The sequence below is a fragment of the Barbus barbus genome (genome assembly GCF_936440315.1).
Source record: "Barbus barbus genome assembly, chromosome: 8".
Taxonomy (NCBI): Eukaryota; Metazoa; Chordata; class Actinopteri; order Cypriniformes; family Cyprinidae; genus Barbus; species Barbus barbus.
The window spans coordinates 1,208,807-1,232,220 of NC_136736.1; the positions used below are offsets into that span (position 1 = coordinate 1,208,807).

Here is a 23,414-nt window from a genome sequence, read left to right on the forward strand (position 1 = left end):
AACCCCTCACACCTGAGAGAGCTGGATCTGAGCTACAATAACCCAGGACAATCAGGAGTCCAGCTGCTCAAACACAAACTGGAGGATCCAAACTGCTCACTGAAGATACTCAAGTATGTCTTGTGGGTAAATTATGTGTTTGAACTGTCTTGTGTTTACAGACAATGACTTACAGTATAGTTTATGATTCAGTGTTTTTGTGGTCTTTAAGTTAAAGAAGAACGGCTAATTTTTTTATGAAATCTATCTGTAGAGCTGTTTTCAATCAAGACAAAACATTAGACAAAGTAAATGTTGTTTAAGCGACACACAGAAAGCAATAAGACATTTGTGCAGCTACTTTTATCAAAGCAACATTTAATACCTGGTTCATTTGTTCAATTCATTCATTCCCTGTAAATCAAACTCATGACATTTTGTTATTATTCAATTCAAGTTTATTTGTATTGTGCTTTTCATGATGCAAATCGTTGCAAAGCAGCTTTACAGAAAATTAAAGTTTCCACATTATATTTAGTAATAGCTTATCAGCAGTGATGCGTTAAGCCTTTGTGGGGCTCTGGGCTAACGCAGCAACCCTAACCCCACCCACCCCTTTCGTTACACGCCAATAAAAATAAAAAATGTGATCAAACACTGTATAAAAACGCACACAATATACTTGTGAAATAAAACTCAATGCGCACGTCATAATCCCATAGGAGGCAAAAAAATATGTACATAAATTAAACAATATTACCCAGTAATAATCTTACAAATCAGCAACAGCCCAGCAAATAAAATTAAATATCACTCAAGGGCTTCTTCTTACTCTTTTTATAATGTGCTAGAAGGTATAGACCTTTAAAAAATGTAGCCTATAATTTTGTTTCTCTATTTAATAACATTAACATCTTCCCTCATGTATCTGTGTTTATTAAACACCTATAAACACAACAGCAGTTGACCATAGTGCTGTACAAATAAAATAAAAACCAGTAAAAATAATAAAATCAGTAAACTCAAAATATAATTTAACATACAAAGTGTAAAAGCCAAGATATTAAAATAAGATTTCAATTTAGTCAACTCATAGACAGAATTGGAAGCTTTCACAGATAAAGGAAGGATAGGCTATTCCGTTTACTATTGCAAATAGTAAAAGGTAGATAGTATGTTTTCTAGCTGGATGTTGAGCTTACGATCAATAATCATGTCTTTGCATTCGACCAAACTGATTTGCAGAAATCAAAACGCGAGCCCCACTCGCTGTGAAGCGGGAGCGATAGGCGGCAGAGGATTCTGCTTGTTCTTAAAGCCTTCCTTGAGTGGCTAAGTTCACAGGATCAGTCTAAGATCAATCTCAAAATATGCTTGCCACACTTACAATTAAGATTTTTCAAACCAACAACACAATCTTACATGAACTGTCCCATAAAAGTTTCTTATGCTCAAATAGCGTTAAAACGCTTATTTTTCAGGCTACACCAGTCAATGCGCATGTGCAGACATTGGCGCCAGTCACTGACTATTTCTGTGGCAACCAGAGCCGCGCCACTGCAGTGACGCCATGATTTTACCAATTGGCGATTGGCTCTTTTATTTTCGAGTTGCACTTTCTGTCATTCATAGTAATATGATTGAACCATCTATGGCTGTGCTCTGTTTTCATGTGGTATTTGTGTCTGATGGAATCAAGCCGGTCGACTGTTTTGAAGCTCAGTGGGAAAGACAGGAGCGGGAATGTGTTTATCTCCACAACAGACATTAGAAACAATACATGAGGAAGGACTGCAAACTGAGGTAAACAGACTTTGTCCAGCACAACACTGACTAAACATCTAGAAACGGGTTAAATAATTGGAGTAAACAAACATCAAGTGAATCAGGAAGAAACACTCTTGTAAAATGAACAGACTCATCAGAGTCTGACCCTGATAGTTAACCATGGGCTTCAGGGGCTTCAGGGGCCTCAGAGTCGCTCAGATTTGCAGCACTGCTGTAGGATTCAGCTTGTAATTTGTTAGATGTTGTAATGCTTGGATACAGTAAAACATCCATCTAAATTGACCTTGAATGCAGGAGAAATATGATATGTTATGAAACATTCATCTGCGATCTAGTTGAAATGAGTTTCGTTGTCAGATTAAGGCTGAACCCATATTCTGTGTCCTGATAAAAATGAGTTCGGAACATGTGATATCACGCTTCGTTCTGTGTAATTGTCATTAGCTATTGCTGTTCTTTTGCGAGTTTGGCTCTTAAATTACAGGAAACATGACCCAGTTAGTGTAGGGTCATGGCAGCAACCTAATCCTTGACTTCTCAGGCAGTAAAATGATTTCAAACAGGCAAGACTGTGCTTGTGATTATATTTGGGAAAAAGGACTCTTGTTGGTGTGTTAACTGGCTATTGTCATGGCCATTGCCACACTGGATCATTCAGTAGCAATCGAGTAGCACTTATATATTAAACTCCTGTTGTTGACCTCCTCGTGTTTCTCCTTCTTTGTCTTCCATGTTGTAATTTTGAACTCTTCTGCTGATCAGCCATTATGTTTTCATTTTATCTCTATCATCAGTGTTTGCCATCTGCAATACAATCTCAAGTTAAGTTACTTGGTTTCATTAATCTGTTTGCATCTGATACTCACCTGTTGTTGTCTGTTTTCCTATCATCAGTAAATCCTGAGATTGAGTTCATTTTACACCCTTGCTTGTGTTGTTCTGTTACATAATATGGTATAAATATGAAAACAGGATCTATGGCATTTTTCATCTGAAAGGATTACAACACAAATTCACATTTGTTGTGGCTCTACATAGAAAACATGGGTTTCATATAAAAAAAATAACATGGTTATTGGGTGTGTGTTATTGAAAATTATTACAAACTTGATTGTCATGAAATCTAACTTACATTTACAACAAACTGTAGCTGTAACTGTAACTGTGTCACCTGGATTCAGTCAGATTTACAGGAAAACTATTTTGTCACTGCATGCTAAACTTGCATGAGGCCGGACTGATATATTTTCAATTTGTACTCAATATGTGAAGCTTCATTATGTACATATGTACTGAAAAACAGAGGAGGAGCCAGAGAATCTGACGGATATAAAGGTGTATTTCAGTCTTTCATCCGCAAACACTCAAGGCACAACGCAAACGGTGAGTTGCTGCTTTAATCTTCATTCACCTCACAGAACATTCAGACATCTATGCAATTTAAAAAATAGACCTATGAAAATGTTTATATTGCTTTTTTAGATCAAATGAATCTGTGATTTACTGAGCAGAGACTGAGAAGATGGCAGTAAGTTCATCAATAACTAATATTCATTCAAAAAGTGTACGTTTTCACCTTCATTTCTGTGTAAAGTTAATCTCTTTGTCTCATGTAGATGTTAGTGTTTTTGGTGGCTTTTCTTCCAGTTGTACTGATGAGCGAATGCAGTCATGATGAAGAAATGCTGGTTGACTGTTCTGACATCTATAAATCAGGACAAACGCTTGGTGGGATTTATACTATTTATCCAACATCGGACATTCCTGTCAGGGTTAACTGTCACATGATCTCATGTGGGAACGATGAAGACAACGGAGGATGGACGGTAAGCATGTGAATTTGGATCATAAACACACATCAGAACATTCATTATGAATCATATATTCTATATAAACCCATCACAGGTGATTCAGAGGAGAATGGACGGCAGTGTGAATTTCTATCGGCCGTGGAAAGAGTACAAGAGAGGATTTGGAAATGTGGAGGGAGAATACTGGCTGGGTAAGACCTCATAGTGTGTGTGTGTGTGTGTTTGTGTGGATGTTCATGTCCAGTTGAACTTGTTCCTCATATGTGTGTATGAACAGGGCTGGAGAACATCTACCAATTGACACGTAAGAAGAAGTACATGCTGAGAATAGATATGGAGGACTTTGAAGGACATAAAGTTTTCGCTCAGTACTCGTCCTTCTCTGTGGATTGTGAAATGGATGGATATCAGCTGCATGTTTCAGGATTCACTGATGGAGGAGCTGGTAGGACACTTCAATTTATACTCATCAAAACACATTTCCTTTGAGTTATTATCCTCAGCGATGCTCCTCTTCCTTGCAGGTGACTCTTTATCTGGTCACAGTGATCATAAGTTCTCCACTTTTGACAAGGACCAAGATACCTGGGAAAATAACTGTGCCAAATATCATCTCGGGGGATTTTGGTACTACAGCTGTCACAATGCAAACCCCAACGGTCTGTATTTATGGGCAGAAGATTCCCCCCATAGCACCATTGGCATTGTTTGGTTAACCTGGAAGAACAACAGTATGAAATCCATCATCATGAAGATCAAACGTGTGTTTTAGACCTTTGCAGAGACATTACAAAATTTCTCAGAAGCAAACAGCTAAATAAAGTGGCTTTCCTTCTGTTGTGTTGATAAATCTCTCAAAAAAATATAGGGTGGTTTTTCATCTGTTTTGAGTCACTTTTAATTTACTAATGAAATGAATCAATTCATAAATTTTTTAATAAATCTCTTGCAATGAACTCATTGTGTCTGTGTGGATATATATATATATATTTTAAACCATCAGCTTTGTACAAACCACATCTTATCTCTTCACGTGGAAGCGTGTGTAATTTAGAGGCTGTTCTCTTGTCCACAAAAAAGTCTCACATGTAAATGGATATGTAAATGTAACCCTTTTCTTAATCCTAGGGGTTAATTTAATTATTTCTCTAACACAAATCCTGGATCCCCGGCAGTTGGATGGTGAATTAGGTCAGTATTTTTTCCTTTTAGTGTTTACAAAAACCTAAATTGTAGAATATTATCTCCTGTACCAGTTTTACCCAATCCCTTTACTAAAGATCAATTAAACAATTCTTAGTCGCAATTCACAGGAATTCAGTAACTTCATAAATGATTTAACTTGCCAGAATAAAATACCAAAAGTACAAATGTTAAAGAGAAAAAGAAAAACAAAGATTTATTTTTACATTAATGTATTAACTCCCTTTTTTCCTTGAAGAAAATTCCAGTCATTGTTTGAGGTGAATTACTGAATGAGCAGCTCTTAGTCTTTGTATTCTGCACAATCGATGTTCATCTTCTGTCTTCGCCTCGTGTCTCACTGTGGGTTTCCTGAATGAGTCTGTTTAATCTTCACAATCAAACCAAACTGAGACCCTGAGCCTTCACCAGTTTTCCGTGGTTTTGAGATGGACGGAAAAATGGCCTGTTTATCATGCAAACACAAAAAACACCTCCAGCGTTTGTGAGAAACTAAGACAGAAAACATCAAACATGCCATTTTCAAGTCTCATTAAACAATAAATCATTACAAAAATGCAAATTATTAGGCGTACTGTTCATTTGCATGTACTGTGAATATTTAGAACAGGCTTGAGGGTGATACAAAATAAAATGCATAAAAGTATTACTCAGAGTTCAGACTCAGATCTTCACCTTTACAGAATGCACAAACTTTTCTCACTGTCTTTCATCTTGATAATTACATAATCATGATTTTATACTGTATTTCTGCATGTTTCTCTGGGATCTGGTAATGTTGATTTCATCAGTATAAAAACTAGATTCAGTCATCGTCTATGCTCAAGCCATGACAATGCATGACAATTCATATATACTATAAACAATTATGTAAATAATAATAGATTCTCTGATCTACAACATGAAATAAGAGCAATCAACAAGTAATAATACCAGAAAATGTTTATTTTTCAAGTAATAAAATATATCTTTCTACTGTAAATCCCAAAACAAAATTCTCTTGCATGCACGATTCTAACGCAGTTCAATATTCAGAAAGATGAGAAAGAGACAACTGTCATTTTAACAGCTGCTATTAAAGAGTCTTCATTAACTGTTAAAAGATGCTGTATCTCTGCAGTTGGAGTGGAAACTTTACAGTATATACTAAAAGTGTTAATCAAGATTTATTTCCTGTTTTTATCACACCCTCACATAAACGACATGACAAACTATTTTAAACATGTGAAAGAAACAACATGAGCAGCAGCTTTACTTTAAAGTGTCTGATGATTTATATACTGAACTGAATAACCCTTATCAAACTAAACAACTGTGCAATGATTATTATAACATAACATTTTGATCACCAAACTGTGAGTGTAAATATATATATATAGGCAGGGACGGATTAACGCACGGGCCTACCGGGCACTGGACCAGAGGGGGGCCCAGCCGAAATACCACTATTCCCGGACCGCGATTTCCCCCTCAGATTTCTGAGGCAAGTGGATTTTGAATGCAGCTTCCAAAAGACAAAAAATAGCCGAATAATATTTTTTATGTTTAATAAACAATCACACCGGTGTGATTAGATCATTCAGTGCGGCACATCATCAGCTGCTAAATTGTTCGCTCATCTTCACTGGCTGGCACAGAGCCAGAGACAGCTGCGTTTTTCTACAGCATTATGCATTATAACCAATCACACATGATTCTGTTGAGCTTATGAGTACAATGACCAATAAGAGGCGTTCAGAAGAGACAAGCTGAAACAGCTGTTTTGTTCAGCTCCAATTCTGATCTCTGCTTATTTCTCTCATCAGAAACAACAAAGTACAGAAGTGCGTACGATGTAAGCAAGATATTAATTTCACAATGTAAGCAACTTCAGTGATTAATGGGAGTTTTTGAGATTGCTTTAATTCTGTCAATGATAATGTTCTTTGATAATGTAAATGGAGTGTCTATTTACACTTAGTGCAAATTGCCCACCTTTTGGCAGAGGCTATTTACACTAACTCTGCTCACCAATGTGTGATAGGGCCTGCCAAATTGATAAAAAACGGCTTTAAATCGTAAGTTCCAGTGGTGCAGATAAAGCACATGCTTTTTGACGCGATTGACGAGGTTTCATACCCGCCTTTTGCCAAACTTTTTTTTTCCCTTTTCAAATCTCAAATCACATCGTAAAAGCGTTTATTGTCAATAAAAATTAAAGAAATAACCAAAAAGTTGAAAATAAAGTATCGGGTAGGGTTAGGCTAGGTGTCGGGAGGGCTTTATTCTTGGCGTAAGTTCCTCCCACTTGCAGGTCTCCGGGCTGCAGCGATCACTACATGCATACAGGTGCCATGTTCTCTATATAAGGACACTGAAGCAAAACAGAACAACATCAACATTATTTTAATCTTCCACTAGAGGGCGGCTATAAAATGTACATTTAAGTTCACTGAGGTCCCCTGGGGTCTACAACAAGGCAGTCATGGAGAATAAAAATCATCTAATTTGGGTTATTGACATTTTATAACAACAGCTTTTTTATATATATATAAGGAAACAGACCATATGTGACTGGCTGTTGATTTGTTTGGATACTTTATGCATAAGAAACAATAATAATATGGCAGATTGATATGAATTCAGCACCACGGACAGCAGCTTTCAGACAAACTTCAGTATCCTTGATGACAGTCGAACATGAGTTTATCTGCTTCCTTCCCTTTGACTTTGATCATAAACACATCTGCACGAACAACGGCTTAGTAATGATCAAATATTAGGCCAAAGTTTCATTACTTCAGATTCATTCTTTGTTTTTGAACATACAGTAGGTTAGTAAATTAGAGCCATTTACACTGAATCAAACCAGAATAAATATATGTTCTGTATCAACTACCATACAATACAATACATAAAACTAATATGAATGAAACCAAGAAATATAATGTTTAGTCATAGAAATGTAAAACTACTTCATATTTGCCACTAGATGGAGCCAGAGGTTTCAGCTGGTTTGGGGTTTACTGTAGATGCTACAAAACAATAATAAAGGCAATGGAGAACAGGACACTAATAACACTAGAGAGATTCAATAGAAGTCACAAGAACAAAAATAAAATATGAATAGATGATGCTGTCATTTTGTTTACAGTCTGACCAAACTCTCTCATATTATTATTTCACAGACTAGGCAATAAAACATGCAGTGTCTTTACTGTATATCCTTAAAATACACTATCCTTAAATACATTTCACAAATTAATAGTTTTCATACTATCATGTATTCTAAATATGATATATTGTTTGAAAAGAGTCATTTTGATATATTGGGTGTTTAATATAATAATGTATATACCGTACAATTTAACATCCATAATTTATTTTAGTTACATGTTTAAGTTTAAGATTTTGTGAGATTAAGAGACTTAGTTAAATCACTGCTATCAAGCTCCACACAAATACCATATAAATCTTCCATATGTGTCGTGGCGTGTCATTGCAAGTCTTCTGAAGACATAAAATAGGTTTGTGTGAGGAACAGATCCAAATTTAACTGATTACTCACTGAACATCGCTCGATCATCTGCCTGTTCATTTGATTTACCCGCCAACTTTGTTTTTATTCAAACAGACGCGCTGTGCTCAGCACCATATAAGGAGAAAAGGGAGGAGTCACAGCTGCTCGTAAACCTCATTGGCTCTCGCGCGTGTGTCGGGCCATATTTGAATATTAACAATCTAAATAAGAACAACATGAAAGGATGAGATGTTCCAGTGCGACTGAGAGTAAAAGGCACTGAGGGATTCAATTTGTATAATGCACTCTTACTGCAGTTGGTTGTAGAAAGGACTATTATATATATATATACGCGTGTGTGTGTGTAATTAATTATTATTATGATTATTCAAATATTACACGCATTTGCTGTATCGGTAACACTTTAGAATAAGGTTAATTATTTAACATTAGTTTAGCTAACATGAACTAATATTGAACGATACTTCTACAGCATTTATTAATTTTAGTTAATATTAATTTGAGCATTTACTAATTCATTATTAAAATCACAGACTGTGTTTCTTAACATTAGTTAATGCACTGTGCACTAACATGAACGAACAATGAGCGATTGTATTTTCATTAACTAATGTTGACAAATGACACATTATTGTAAATTATTACTACAGTTTCTTTATTATGGAGTGGAAAATTAGTTACCAGTGGTACTTTAGAACCATTTCCTGTTTTTATCACACATGCAGGGGGATGAAGAGCTTTGACCCAAAGAATTTAAACACAATAAGAAAACCACAAGCTGAAGAGCAGCACATGTTGTATATCTTCATCACACTGACCAAAGTAATAAACAACCCCGCAAACACAAAGCACTGAGACTAATACAAGCAAGTCATTTAACGTAATAAACAAACAAACAGCTCTTAGTCTTTATTGTCTTTTGCTCACAATTAATGTTGATCTTCTGTCTCTCTGTTCAGTCTCATGTGTCGCTGTGGGTTTCCTGAATAAGTCTGTTTAATCTTCACAGTCAAACTAAACTGAGACTCTGAACCTTCACCAGTTTTCTGTGGTTTTGATCTGGACGGCAAAACAGCCTGTTCATCATGCAAACATAAAAACACCTCCAGCATTCATAAGACACTTTGTGACAGAAATGATCTAAGATTAAAATTTTTATTTTTAAATCTTTAAATATCAATAATATGACAAATCATACATAAAAAAGAGATATCAGATTTTAAATGACCTGATTGTTGTAGTTGTATTGTCGTATAAAAATAAAATTAATGAAATGATATCATTTAGATTTAAGATTTAAACTTTCTCCTTTGCAGAAATGTTACAACTTTCCTGTTGTAAGAATTGTATCCTTAATGTAAGATTAACAGCTTTGGACAATGAACCAGAAATAATAGCCCAAAAATATATATTATAAAATAATATTTATTTTTCAAATAATAAAACAATTCTGCAGTAAAGATATGAGTTATTATATCAGAAAAAAATACTAAAAACAAGGAGAACAAGAACTGAAAACAACATTCAAATCAGCAAAAGTATCATTAATAAAAAAGTAACATTATTAAAATGATGAGCAAATGTATGATCGAATACTAAGCATTTTAAATGTACAAAGATCAAAACTCAGAGATGAGAACAAGAAAACAGACATTTTAAAATATCTGAACAGATTGATGTGTCTCATCATAACGGCTGAACTGGTGTCTCTTTAAGAGCTGCTATTAAAGAGCTTTTATTAAATCTAAGGTCAAATGTCTGGAAACTTTACAGGATCATTTGTGTCACTCATTGGTTTATATTCGGTCTTCACTGAACTACCTTGATCAAACCAAACATCTGTTTAACACTAAGTTATGGAATATAAAGACATTTTTACAATGTAAAATTAAATGTAAAATGTTGGTAACGTGTGATGATCTGTGATCTGTTAGTCAGTTGAGTCTCATGCGGTGACTGACTGCAGCGTAATCAGAGTGGATCTCATTCTTACTGAATCTGACTGTAGCGTCACTGAGAGACTCTTCATGCTTCTGGAAACTGACAGCAGCGTACAGGAGCCCATCAGAGGGGATTGTGGGTAACTGTGAGTGAACATCACCTCGTCTCTTGTGTCTTAATTTCCACACAGTCAGAGTGAATCCACCGATCAGCAGCAGAATCACACTCACACTAATAATAATGATGATCATGGAGAAATCTGACAATAAAACACAACCAGTGTTAATAAAATATAATGTTTGTCATAAAGGAAAGAGTTTCATCTTGTGAGGTGAATTATCATACTTCAAATTTCATTTATGCTTTTTTTATGAAGCTGAATTATTCTGCAGTAAAATGAGTGCATTGTAGCCTCTATTCTGCAGACTTTCACATACCCTTCTACTTCATATTGAGCCTCATGTGGGTTTCCTGAATAAAGGCCGTTAGTTCTTTACAGACGAATTAAACTGAGACGCTGGACCTTCAGCTCATCTCTGTGGTTTTAATGTGAAATGAAATCACCCTGTTTGTCAAATACACTAAACACCTTCTGTCACAAGCAACTAAAGCTATACTGTGAGTTTGGACACGTCTTGTTTTCTCACCTCTCTCGCTACAGAGGAAACTGTATTTATGGCCATATTTAGAGTTTCACAAGATAACCAGTGACGACAGAAAAGTGACACAGGGCCAGTGTCAGTATAAAAAAAAGCTTAAAGATCTCATGCAATGAAAACCTGTCAGAGGAAGCAACTGTTATATTAATTAGTTCTGCTTCAATATACTAATATATAATATCTGGACAGGATTATATCAGAGGACACTTTGAGTTAGCTCAACAACGGTATTTTGCTCCATAGTTTTCAGAGAAAACAAAATACAAATGTTTTGATTCATACAGAATTAGTCGTCTTTTGTGAACGATGAATTTGCCTAATCTCTGGGGAAACTAGTCGTGTTTAAACAGGCCAGTATTAAACATCATCATATAGTAGACTACACTCATTCGTCTGCTTGGTGTGTAGCAGAAGGTTCATAATTTTTACCCAGTGAGAACAAGTTAGGCCACTGATATCTTGCAGGTTAGAAAGCTGTCAGATATTGATTCAGAAAAAGCTCCGACTGAGTTTGTGAGTTTGAAAACCCTTCTGAACAATTCATTGAAATAACTGATGAGCTTCTAGGAGTGATAAAGCAGTAAACACTGGGTGCACTGCATGCGTGTGTTCCTTGAGGACAACTTAATACAAACTTATTGTTTCTTATCACTATTTATTGGTACACTGTCTATTTCTCTCATCATATTGTTGCTGAAATAGCATTCGTATTTTATACATCAGAATAAACACATTCCACGTGATACTACATTGCCTGAGTGATTGTTCATGCAGTGATATCTGAATATTTAAATCTGACCCAAAGGCAATGGAGAAATGATAAACTATCTTACCCTTTTTAACACTGAGGTTCACTTTAGTAGTGACGTGAGCTCCACACCAGTATATCCCAGAATCCTCTTCTCTCAGATCAGTGATGTTCACAGTAAAGACTCCAGTAGATGCTTCATCACTGAAAGAGAATCGATCATCTCTGATCGTCTCTAATGAAACTCCATCCTTCACACACATGGAGGCTTCATGTGCTTTGCAGAAGCTTTTCTGATCTTCATCATGATGTTTGCACTGGATTGACACGTCGTCTCCTTCATACTTAGTCAAGTTCAGCTCTAATGATTACAAACACAAGAACATCAATGCATAGCCGTAGCTTCACATATTCAGATGAATAAACCTTCCTCACCCTCGTTCATGATGACCATCAGATGAGTGTAAAGATAATTGAGGTATGTTTCTAATGTTACTGCACACCAGTATTTCCCAGCATCCTCTGCTGTCAGTCCAGTGATGGTCCCAGTGAAGACACTTGCAGTGACGTCATCTTTCAGAGTCAGTCTGTCAGTCTTGTTCTCTTTCTCTTCTCTCACAGTCTCACTGAGAGGATGTCTGTCTCTAGTGGAGCACTTCCCCTTACAGAGAGACTTTGGCTTCGAGTTATAGATTGAATCATAAGGGCAGATGATCTCAGCAGATTCTCCTTCACGTCTCACTACTGGAGGCACTGTGAACAAACAAACATTTAACAAACATGATTCTGAATAGACTGTATTTACAGTGAAATCATCTGAATGGACTCACTCATGAGTTTAAGCTGTATTTTGGTGGTCAGGGAGATGAAAGTCAAATATGTGTCTCTGGTTTCTGCTCCACACCAGTAAACTCCAGCATCTCTCACATTACTGATGCTCACTGTAAAAACTCTCTCTTCAGTTCTCTCAGATGAACCACTCATTCGAGTCACTTTAGATGAGCTGATGTTCTGGCAGATGTGATTATCATCCTCTTTACAGAAATGAACTTCATGTTCCTCTGGGATCTGACAGCTGATGTTGACTTCTTCACCAAGATACACAGATTCAGTCTCCCTTCTTGGAAATTTTGCATCTGTCAACCAAGAAAAAATATATATAAAAAGTAAAACATATAATCCAAACATAGAAAAAAGTGATTTTGCGGTTCCTCACCATGTTTGACGCTCAGCTGAAGTTGAGTGAAGCGCTCAGTATAGTGAGATACATTCACTCCACACCTGTATGTTCCTGCATCTGCAGCTTTCAGCTCTCTAAAAAACACCATCAAGACTCCTGCTCTGGTGTCATCATATAAAGAAACATCTCCATTCTCCGTCCATTCATCCTGAACTCCTGGATTCTTCCTCTCTGAACATCCATCTGACTCTTTACAGATGTATTTTGGCTTGGTTTTGTATTGAGGATGTTCACACTTGATCATCAGACCACCTCCTGAGTAGCCGCTCACGCTAGACACGCCCACTTTAGCTGTCAATCACAAATACCTTATTGAATCACATTAATCGAATGTGACATCCAGGAAAAACTGCAGAAACACTGTTAATTTTCAATCACAAATATCTTTAAATCTATCATTAAATTCTATAAATCCTTTCATGCCAGATTTCATTGAGAGTTTTTTGTACTTACTAACAACATGCAAATGAACAGTATTAATAATATAGTAACTGTATGATTGTCTGTTGATCCAAACTCCACATAAATAAACTCCTCCATCATCTGGAGTCACAGCAGTAATGTTCAAGCTGAAGAGGTTTTTATGTTCGTCATCAGAAACACTGAATCTTCCTTCCTTGTTCCATGCGCTGTAAATCCTCTTAATGGTGTCTTTTTCTTCTTTGAATATTATCTTGAGATCATTAATATGATTGTACATATATTCACAGCTGAAGGTGGCAGTTTTTCCACTATTCACCATCACTCTCTTCGACACTTTACAACATGAACCTGTCTTTCATAAAATAAGAAATATATTTTGTATATCTAAAAGTTTTGAAATGATCAGCAGTTTTACTAAACAAATTTTGATAATAAAATGACTGACCTTCTTTCATATTCAAAGTCATATCGATAGACCATTTGCCTTGAACCCCAATCCTGTACGTTCCAGCATCTTGTGTGTTCAGTTCTCTAATATAGATCATAAGGCTTCCATGTTCATTGGAAAATAAAGTGAATCTTCCTTCATTAATCCATTTATCATGTTTCATATAATTTATTATTGTTTTCCACTCATATAGTCTATACAAATATTTAACAGAGTCACTGAACCAATTCTTAAATGAATTAACAAGAATGCTTCCTCCAGAATATCCAATCACATCAATATCTGTTAATGCACCTGTCAATCAGATTGATACTGTGATCAGAAAGATGATGAACAGAAAACAGCATCATTACTGCAGTGATGAAAGAGAAAAGCTCTGACCTGAGATCAGGTAGAAAGTGAAGAAGATGAGGAGGATCTTCATTGTGACTTGAGTTCAGTCTTCTTTATGCTGAATGATCTCTGTGTGAATCTCTCTGTCTCTACATCTGTCTGCTTTAGTTACTTCCTCTTTATTCAGTTCTTTCTCAGTAATGAGCATCTTTACTGGCTCCTCCCACCATCACCACTGACTGAAGATCACATTAATCACACTGAAAGAGCGCCACCTACTGGAGGATACAGTGTCTGAGACTGAGAGCTCATACAGGTGTCATGTTCTCTATATGAGGACAAATCACACAACTGCATTATTTTAATCTTCCACTGGAGTGAGCCAGTATAATTTACATGTACAGCAGTGGCCAAAAGTATTGGCAATGACAGACATTTTGTGATTCACAAAGTTTTCTGTTTCATGATTTGTAGATTATTTATAATGTTTGTATGGTACACTGGAAAAGAGTGATAAGCATTTCATATGTTTCCAATGCTTTACTTGGCAAAAAATAAAATAAAAAAATCAATAGATGCAAAGTGTCATAACATTTACAGTGTTACACCTTCGTCTTCAAAAGCTTTGCTATTCGCTCTGGGCTTCTGGGCCAAATCCTGACTGATGGCAATTCATTCTTGCCTTATCTGCTGGTCCACCTGCCTTTTGAGGATTGACCACAGGTTCTCTTTGGGATTAAGATTCAGGGAGCTGGCCACAAATTCAAAATGTAACTGAAATGATATCTGAGCCACTTCATTATCACTCTTGCCTTCGTGCTGGAAAATACAGATCCAGATTGCTCCGGAGTCATTTGAAGAAGTTGTCCTTGCAAGACGTTTTGATACAAATCATACATTGCATTATACATCTACATAATATGGAATAAATGAATATAGCACTTACCTCATTTAATGAAAGACCTGGCAACCATCTCATTGTATTGTGGCGGTTTTGCATGCAGCAGTAGGGCCTATTTCTTTCAGAAAATGTAGCTGGATATAGGCTAGGCCTACTGAGTCATTTTATATTTATGTAAGTTTTAGAGTAAAACTTTAATATGCTAATTTACATACTGTAAAATGAGGCATTTCATCATAGTAGTCGTTTTTTTTTTTTTTTAATTGTGTGAGATTCATAAGGCCTGACCGTTAGTTACACCACTGCTGTCAAGATCAAATAAACCTACCATAAAATTAATTGCGATTCGTGCTCTTTAATTGCAAGCCCTCTGAACACATAAAACATATTTGTGTGAGAAACAGGCCTAAATTTAATTTATTACAAGCATAAAATCTTCCTCTGTCCTATCAATTCAAAAGCCTAAACACCCTAAACTTGTTTTCATTCAAACGTTCCCTCAGCGCCCTATCAGGAGAAAGGGGAGGAGTCAAAGTGCTTAAACCTCATTGGCTTTCGCGTGTATTGTAGTCTTGCAATATTTTAATATTCAGTATCTAAATAAGAGAAGGTTTACATCTTTTCATCACAGAGTAAAGTTGAGCACCATGTAAAACAACCAACCAAAGAAAAGAAAAGAAACCTAACACAAATGTCAAGAGTCCAACTGAGGCAGATACTGATCTCAAACATGGTTACTTCAAATGAAAATAAATCAACACCTAAACCTTAGTTAATTCTCAATAAGATCTTCTGTAGATGTCTCAGTCTGGTTATTAATAAGTGGATCTGGTGATGTGGTTTGTGGGGTTGTTTAATCAGATTTTGAGAGATTTAATGCATTTTATTTCAGTTGATTTCATCTAAGGAGATGGTGTTTCTCTTTTCTTCAGTTAAAAGTAAAAGTCAACACGCTTCTCACACTTTCACTTTACTTCCCTTTTCCTGTATTCAAAGAAAAGCCTCGATTTCCACATTCAGCTCTGCAGAAATTACAGAAAACACAAAAAACACTTAAGAAATATTGATAATATCAATAAAATATTGGTAAATCACTTAATTAAATACATGATTATAGTACAATTCAAATATTATGTTACATTTATTAAGCTGACATGTTTACCTGTTGAGCAAATACAAACAAATGAGGAAACACACCAGCAATTTATCAGGAGCTAAATACCGCTAAAGCAGAAGTAAAACTGCACAACAGAAGTCACTTATGGAATCAAAATGTGCTTAATATTGCACATGAAGTCATTTGCCCAAAAACGGTAGGTTTGTGTGTATTATGATTTGAATCTGGATCCTGTTAAACACAGATGAGACACAAAGCTGTGAAGCTCTTATGTATTTGTTTTTATATTTTTCTGAGTCTGTTTTTTTGCCACTTAATAGTCAAAGCACTTTGTCCTGTACTTCAGTTCAGTGCACAGCAGCTGCCAGGCCATAAACACAACTGTTCAACTATGCAAAATATATGGAGCTGCAAATCCATATAAGATTGGCCACTGCCTGCATTTAACATAAACAAACAAATAACATCAGTATAATATAACATACGGCTGCAAATGTCCTCTGAACTTTACAATATATCTACAAAAGTTAACATGTTGAAGAAAGTCCAGTGACTGACTGTCTAGATCTATTCTACAATAAAGAGATTCCAGCAGCTCCCTCTAGAGTTCAGCACCAAGGACAGCAGATCAGATTCAACACAGACACATTCAGAGTCTGTCCAGATGAGCCCTGTTCTCATCAGCATGAAATCACAGTTCACAAACATCTTTATAATGCTGAAAAACTGAGCTTCAAGAGCTGTTTATGAAACTGAAACAAACCAGCAAATCGTGAAGCAGTTTATGTGGACAGACGTGAGCTGCTGCTGAGTTTGTACGGACAAGAACATTCATTTCTGATGTGATTTAATGTTAAAATAATAACACTGAAAAATTGCAGGTCAGCCGTTGGAATCCTCCTCACACAATGGACAGATGAAGCTGGACGGTGTATTTGTTGGACATTATTTCGATGGAACGCTACTTCTTGATTCATGGATCTAACGTGAAAACTGTAAATTCATGGCATTCAGCTTTTAATGTTGTGTCTTCTTTTCTAAAATCTTTGTAAAATTTTTATAGTTACTGTACTACTGTCCCACAGAATAAAATTCAATAAACAGCTGTTAACAAAAAAATTATAATAACACTTTGTTATAAAAACAATTCTATTTGATGTTGTTCACATAGTTTTAAACAAATACACACAATTTTCATCTTGCATATTAGCATATTGAGAAATTTACATAAATGACTTCAGCAGGTACAAGAGCAAAATGGTCAATCACTAACATGCATTTACTGTAATCACTGGCTCATGCAAACTTCAGCACTGGTAAACGGTAGCATAAACGGTGTTCGTAGAATCAGAGGGGTTTGTGGGTAATTGTGAAGTAGCATAAATCGTGGTAATACAACCAGAGGGGTTTGTGGGTAATTGGGCAGTTTTGCCGTCAGGGTGAGGTCTGGCGTCTTTAATCTCCTCGTAAGTGTACAGCGTTTGAGGAACCTGTGAATAAAATTAGAAATCCATTACAGATTTTGATGAAGGACATTCATTCAAACATTTATTCATATCAAACTATTTAATTTCACAAACCGCTTCACTGTTTTCTGTTCCAGGTTCACGCACTTTAGAGGCTGAATCAGAGTCTGTAAAACAAATACACTACATTGCATATAGTAATAATAACAATAATAATAATAATTCACATTTAATAATATATCAGATCTGAACATCACAGTGCATCGCCCAGTTGTGACCAGCAGCGGGAAACAACATCTTTCCATTCACTCATTCCTCACACAACAATATCATTCACTGGCAAACATGATTCTCATCAATAAATGAATCTGACAAACTTATAAATGGATAACAAATGCCATGCAAAGGAAGCCGTGGAATTAGTTCTTTGAGATTTCGAGACAAAACCCCACCTTTAGCTCGAGCCTGACGCTTCATGCAGACAGTTACTACACATGAAACGAGTCCAACGATGAGCAGAAGAAACACCACAGACACAACGATGATCAGAGACGAACCTGAGAGAAGACACAACGAGAGACTGATCATATCTGATACCTGCAGGTAAATGAGAGAAGATGAATGAACGGATCACCAGAGTACCATTCGAGACAGGCGGGGAAACCGATGTGAAATCAGATGTTGACGGCTGGGAATTTAGTGGAATAGGTGGAGTTGTGATTGATGATGGTGATGATATTGAGGGTGGTGGTTTTTGTGCTAAATAATAGAGAAAATCTTTGACAGTGACAATCAGTGTTACATTTTCACGCTTTATAAGCTTTTGAAACCCAGTAAAGTTTTATTTTTGTAAATCTTAACATTTTGCTCATTAATCTGAATTTGAATAGTATACAATATAATAAATAATATACATATAATAAAGAGTTATTTTCAAATACAGAGACTCATGTGAAAATGAAAAGGCAAATATCCTGCCTCTAATTATGATCGGACTACACCTACAACAATAAATATCATACAGTACAACCTAGGACTATATAAACATTTGCATATGTCTCTAGAACATATATATATATCTTTTAAAACAGTCACAAAGCAAACATGCTTATCCACCTCATTAAAACATGCTTTAGCTCCTTGTTGTCATCTTTAGGCAAGCATTTAGCCTTGCATGTGTGCTGTATATCATCTGAATTACATACGAGCTCATTTTGTAAATTCAGTTGTTCTGAACTTCCTGTTAACTAATCACCATCTTTGTCATATGTTTCCCGTTCTATGATTTGTTTAGGACTTCTGTGCTGTAGTTCTAGTTTCTTAATTTACTATTTCATTTCCTAGTCTTGTAGTCTGATTGTAGTTTCTTTGTTGATTAGTTCATTCAGGGTGAGAACTACGGGGTAGCTAGGGGCAGCTCGGCTCCACTTAATAAGACATGGGCTCCCCTGAAAACGTGATTTGTGAAATTTTGTGGGGTCTCAAAAAATACTGACAATGTGTTATTTTGACGTGCAATTTCAGTTTTGTGTAATGTGATCATCGTGGATTATTATGTGTAAAATTGCAAAAATATAATTCATTCATGCATGATGGCGATTTAAACGTAATTCCCTTCAATAAAGATAACTATACATGCTATTCTTGTCATGAGCATCAAGGTGTGGGCGCTGCGGTGCAAATTCATCCCACTCATGTTTAGTACGTTAACTCAAAGATTCGTAGAAAAAATATAAACGTTGGATTGGCCGTAGATTTGTGCTCGCAGTCCTTGAAATAGGGATGGCCGATACCTCTTATTTTATTTTTGATCCAGTACCGATATTTTCAAGCTAAGTATCGTCGATATTGATACCGATACTGATACCTCTAAACAAGGTATCCTCAAATCTGGCCCACTTTTAGTAGTTTAGCTCTAACCCTAATCAAACACACCTGAGCATCTAATCAGAGTCTTCGAGATAATTAGAGGTTTATCAAGCAATTATTCAGCTTAAGGAAGGAAAAATTGGTGGTTTAGATCAAATTACTGCTGAACACCTAAAATTTGCGAGCCCTAGGCTTGTCGTTCTTCTCGCAATTTACTGGTTTTATGATACACGGGCTGTTGCCAGAGTCAATGTTGTCAGTAACCTTGTTGCCTGTTATTAAAGATAAGGCTGGCAAGGTTTGGATAACTATAGACCAATTGCGTTAGCGAGTGTTGTGCCTAAGGTTTTGGAAAGAATCATATTAGATTGATTAGTTGTTTATCTTGATACTACAGACAATCAGTTCGGTTTTAAGGCTCACCATAGTACGGATTTGTGTATATATGCTCTGAAGGAAGTAGTACAACTGTATAAAAGATAAAATCCCACTGTTATAATCGGATTTATTGATGCTTCTAAAGCTTTCGATAGAGTTAATCATCAGAAGCTGTTCAGTAAACTAAGACAAAGGGGCATATCTAATAGTATATTAAGAATTTTGATGTACTGGTACACTAATGAAAGTATGCAGATAAGGTGGGGTAATTGTGTCTCAGATTCATTTAGAGTAAGTAATGAAGTGCACCAAGGAGGTTTACTTTGACCAGCTCTTTTTAATGTCTATATGAATGAACTGTCAGAAGAACTAAGCGATTGTAGGACTGGATGTATACTTGGTAATATCACAGTCAATCACTATATGTATGCTGATGATCTGCTTGTTTTTTCCCCAAGTAGTGCTTGTTTTCAGCAGTTGCTTAATATATGTTCTGATTATGGGATTAGATATGATGTGCAATACAATACAAAAAAGATAAGATATGTAGAACCGAAGAACATAGAGATTTGAATTTCTCAGATTTGTATTTATCAGTGCAGGTGTTGAATGTATGTACTACTGCAAAATATTTAGGTGATATCATTAATAATGAAATGAGTGATGATGATGATGATGATGATATGTATAGGCAACGTCGTAAGTTATATGCTCAAGCAAATATGTTGATGAGAACATTTTATATGTGTTCAGATCAGGTAAAGATAAACCTTTTTAGAGCATATTGTACTTTTTATACTGCTCCTTTGTGGGTTAAGTGTAAGGATGAGAGCCTCTGTAAGCTTCAGGTTGCGTACAATGACTGTATGAGGATCCTGCTGAAAACACCAAGATGGTGCAGTGCAAGTGATTTATTCTGTAAGGCAAGAGTACAATCATTCTCTGCTTTAATGAGAAATTTGAAATGTATTTGGAGGCTGGACAATTCACATAATATTATCATGTTGTTGACAAATCCTAGGCTTACTGAAGTGTGATATCAGTCCTCTATGAGGAAGTATTGGCACAACTGCCTTTTTTAATGTGTACTGTTTTGGTTTGTATTGTCTGTCTTTTGCTAATGGACCTTGAGTCTGGAAATAAAAATAAAATCAAATTAGAAAATCACAGGTATGAGTTTGATCAGGGTTAGAGCTAAACTCTGCAGCAGATTGGTCCTCCAGGGAAAGATTTGAGGAACCCTGCTCTAAACTAAACTGATCTTGTAAATTATTAATCAGTAATTATACTCACTTAATATTAGATTTTAAAGCCATGTTTGTTTGTTTTTTACACTGTCAGAAATAAAATACACTAAAATGGTATTTTAGCCCTTTACTGGGGCAGTAACCTCAAAGGTGCACCTATACCCCTAAACAGGAGCATATTAGTACCATAGAAGTATGCATGCTTTAAGAGTAGATAAGTTACAAAGGTGCACTTTTGAGGGTACCTCGTGAAAAATAAACATGGTGTTACATAAGTACTAAAATTTATTATTATTACTATTATTATTACCATGGTAAATTTGTGGTTACTGCAGTTTTACTACAAATACTGTGGCTACTGTAATAAAACCATGGTTAATTTTTGTAAAAGGCTTTGTGAAATATAACCATTAAAATAACTATTTTCTATTTTAATATAAATTCAAATGTAATGCATCTGTGATCAAAGCTGTATTTTCAGCATCATTACTCCAGTCTTCAGTGTCACATGATCCTTCAGAAATAAATCTAATATCATTTGCTGCTCAAGAAACATTTCTGATTATTATTGCTGCTTCATATTTGTGTGGAAACCGTGATGTATTTTTCAGAATTCATTTTATACACAGTAGCCTAACAATGATACGTAATGTAATGTAATAATGTGGCAATGGTTTATTAAGATGTACTTATGCTTCTGATGCTTTTGGGAAACGCAGCTCTATTTGAACAAACACTGTGACTGAGCCATGTGTCAGCAGCGAACGCTGTCTGTGATTGGTTGGTTTCGTCTTTCAGTGTTTTGCATGTGTTCCGATGAACAGGAGAAATAGCTCGAACACAATTAGACTAACACTGAGAAGATTATTTTATGCACCAAATTTCTTGATAAATAAAATTAGTGGTTAAAAAATGCACTTTAGAATCGATATTTTATGTGAGGATCGATCCTTTCAATACAACATCAGTATTGAAACTATCGATACTTTATGATCGATCAACCCCCCCCCCCCCCCCAAAGTCCACGGTATAGTTCAAACACTGAGTTCATTGATTGTTTTCTTATTATCCGTTTTATAAATAGCTCTTCTGTTTCTTTGTGCTTTGTTAAGTCTTGGTTGTCTGCCCTAGTGATTTTTTGTGTTTTTGTTCTGGTTCATTTTGCTTTGATCTGGTTCTCCTATGATTTTGCGTTTCCTTATGTTCATGTAAATGTTATTCTGCATTCGGATCCAGTCACCCCTTGTCTTTGAGTTCACCTTAATCACAGAGGACATGAGTATGACTATCTTCATCAGGCTGACAACAATCAATGAACTAAATGGCAAAGAAACTACAAACAGACTAGGACAGGAAATAGGAAACAAAGAAAGTAGAAATACAACATAAAAGTCCAAGTGTTTCACAGCAAAAGGTGATTTTCTTCTCTGAACTTGTTTTCTAATACAAATATTTGGTGATGGGATTTAAAAGGAAAACTACTTTTACAAATTACTATAATTTGTGTACCAAACTGCCAAAAATAACAGCATTAGTAAATTCAGTTACTCACCTACTGTAATGTTCACTTCAGTGTAGGAATCTTTAATGATAGCTCTATGAACTGCACAGTAGTACGTCCCAGAATCCAGCGCACTCATATTTCTGATGGTCACAGTGAAAACTGCTGCTTTTGTGTTGTCATACAGAGAGAATCTTCCAGAATCAACCTGTGTATTTTTCTTATCGGTCCTGATGAGGTCAGAGCACCATCCAATCTGTGGTGTATTTGGCATCTGTCCTCTACAAAAGTACTTAGTGTTTTCGGTAAATTGTGCCTGATATGTGCATTTGATCATGCTTTTACCCCCTGGGTATCCTGTCACGTTCATGGAGATCACAACATCTATAACCAACCAGCATTTTAATACAACACTGTATTATGTAATATACGAGGTTTTAACAGGATGAACAGTCAAACTGCTTTCAAAAGTTTCTCACCAGGAATCATGAGCAGAGTGAAAGTCCAGATGATCGTCATTCTTCTCTCTTATTCAGTGATCTTGTCTGGTATCAGCAGATCTAGCTCTACACAGGTATGAGGCCCTCGGTGTGTGTTTCAGGTGGTTCCTGGCAGTGTGTGAATCATAAAAACTTCGTCTTCCTTTGTCTTCTGCCAATGTAGGTGTCACAAGTTAAACTGGAACAGAGAGAATCAGAAATGCAGCTCATGTAAAAAAGAATGCATTAAACAAGAACAAACTGTACAGAAGAAAGCATAGCACAGAACTGCTGACATATGAAGAGTTTGTGCAGCATGTTTCTCACACTGTGAGCGACCAGTGAGATTGTGATCTGTAATGC

At 35.9% G+C, this 23,414-nt stretch overlaps 2 protein-coding genes across 3 annotated transcripts; one reads left to right on the forward strand and one right to left on the reverse strand.

The window, feature by feature from the left end:
- The first annotated feature begins 3,039 nt into the window (after positions 1 to 3,039).
- On the forward strand, positions 3,040 to 4,532 carry LOC306873686 (microfibril-associated glycoprotein 4-like). Its single transcript, XM_079423148.1, has 6 exons — positions 3,040 to 3,150; positions 3,250 to 3,295; positions 3,384 to 3,593; positions 3,673 to 3,769; positions 3,856 to 4,023; positions 4,103 to 4,532. Exons 2-6 carry the CDS (start codon positions 3,290 to 3,292, stop codon positions 4,348 to 4,350), a joined length of 729 nt encoding a protein of 242 aa, XP_079279274.1. The 5' UTR covers positions 3,040 to 3,150; positions 3,250 to 3,289; the 3' UTR covers positions 4,351 to 4,532.
- Positions 4,533 to 17,248: 12,716 nt separating this feature from the next.
- Positions 17,249 to 23,414, reverse strand: LOC306873844 (CMRF35-like molecule 8). 2 transcript variants are annotated; one of them, XM_079423344.1, is made up of 6 exons: positions 23,052 to 23,414; positions 22,624 to 22,956; positions 18,220 to 18,336; positions 18,030 to 18,134; positions 17,692 to 17,744; positions 17,249 to 17,601 (listed from the first exon to the last, which is right to left on the reverse strand). In XM_079423344.1, the coding sequence occupies exons 1-6, from the start codon at positions 23,089 to 23,091 to the stop codon at positions 17,419 to 17,421; spliced, it is 831 nt and encodes a 276-aa protein (XP_079279470.1). In that variant the 5' UTR covers positions 23,092 to 23,414; the 3' UTR covers positions 17,249 to 17,418. The 2 variants fall into 2 exon arrangements, with proteins under 2 accessions (XP_079279470.1, XP_079279471.1); XM_079423345.1 differs by lacking the exon at positions 18,220 to 18,336.

Excerpts from the sequence above, each read along its gene's own strand:
- LOC306873686 (XM_079423148.1), top strand. Across the intron at positions 3,594-3,672 it reads AAGACAACGGAGGATGGACG|GTGATTCAGAGGAGAATGGA; the intron begins GTAAGCATGTGA and ends AACCCATCACAG. Across the intron at positions 4,024-4,102 it reads ATTCACTGATGGAGGAGCTG|GTGACTCTTTATCTGGTCAC; the intron begins GTAGGACACTTC and ends TCTTCCTTGCAG.
- LOC306873844 (XM_079423344.1), bottom strand. The coding sequence starts at position 23,091 with ATGACGATCATCTGGACTTTCACTCTGCTCATGATTCCTG. Across the intron at positions 18,337-22,623 it reads TGAAGTGAACATTACAGTAG|CACAAAAACCACCACCCTCA; the intron begins GTGAGTAACTGA and ends TCTATTATTTAG. Across the intron at positions 18,135-18,219 it reads TTCCCCGCCTGTCTCGAATG|GTTCGTCTCTGATCATCGTT; the intron begins GTACTCTGGTGA and ends GTCTTCTCTCAG.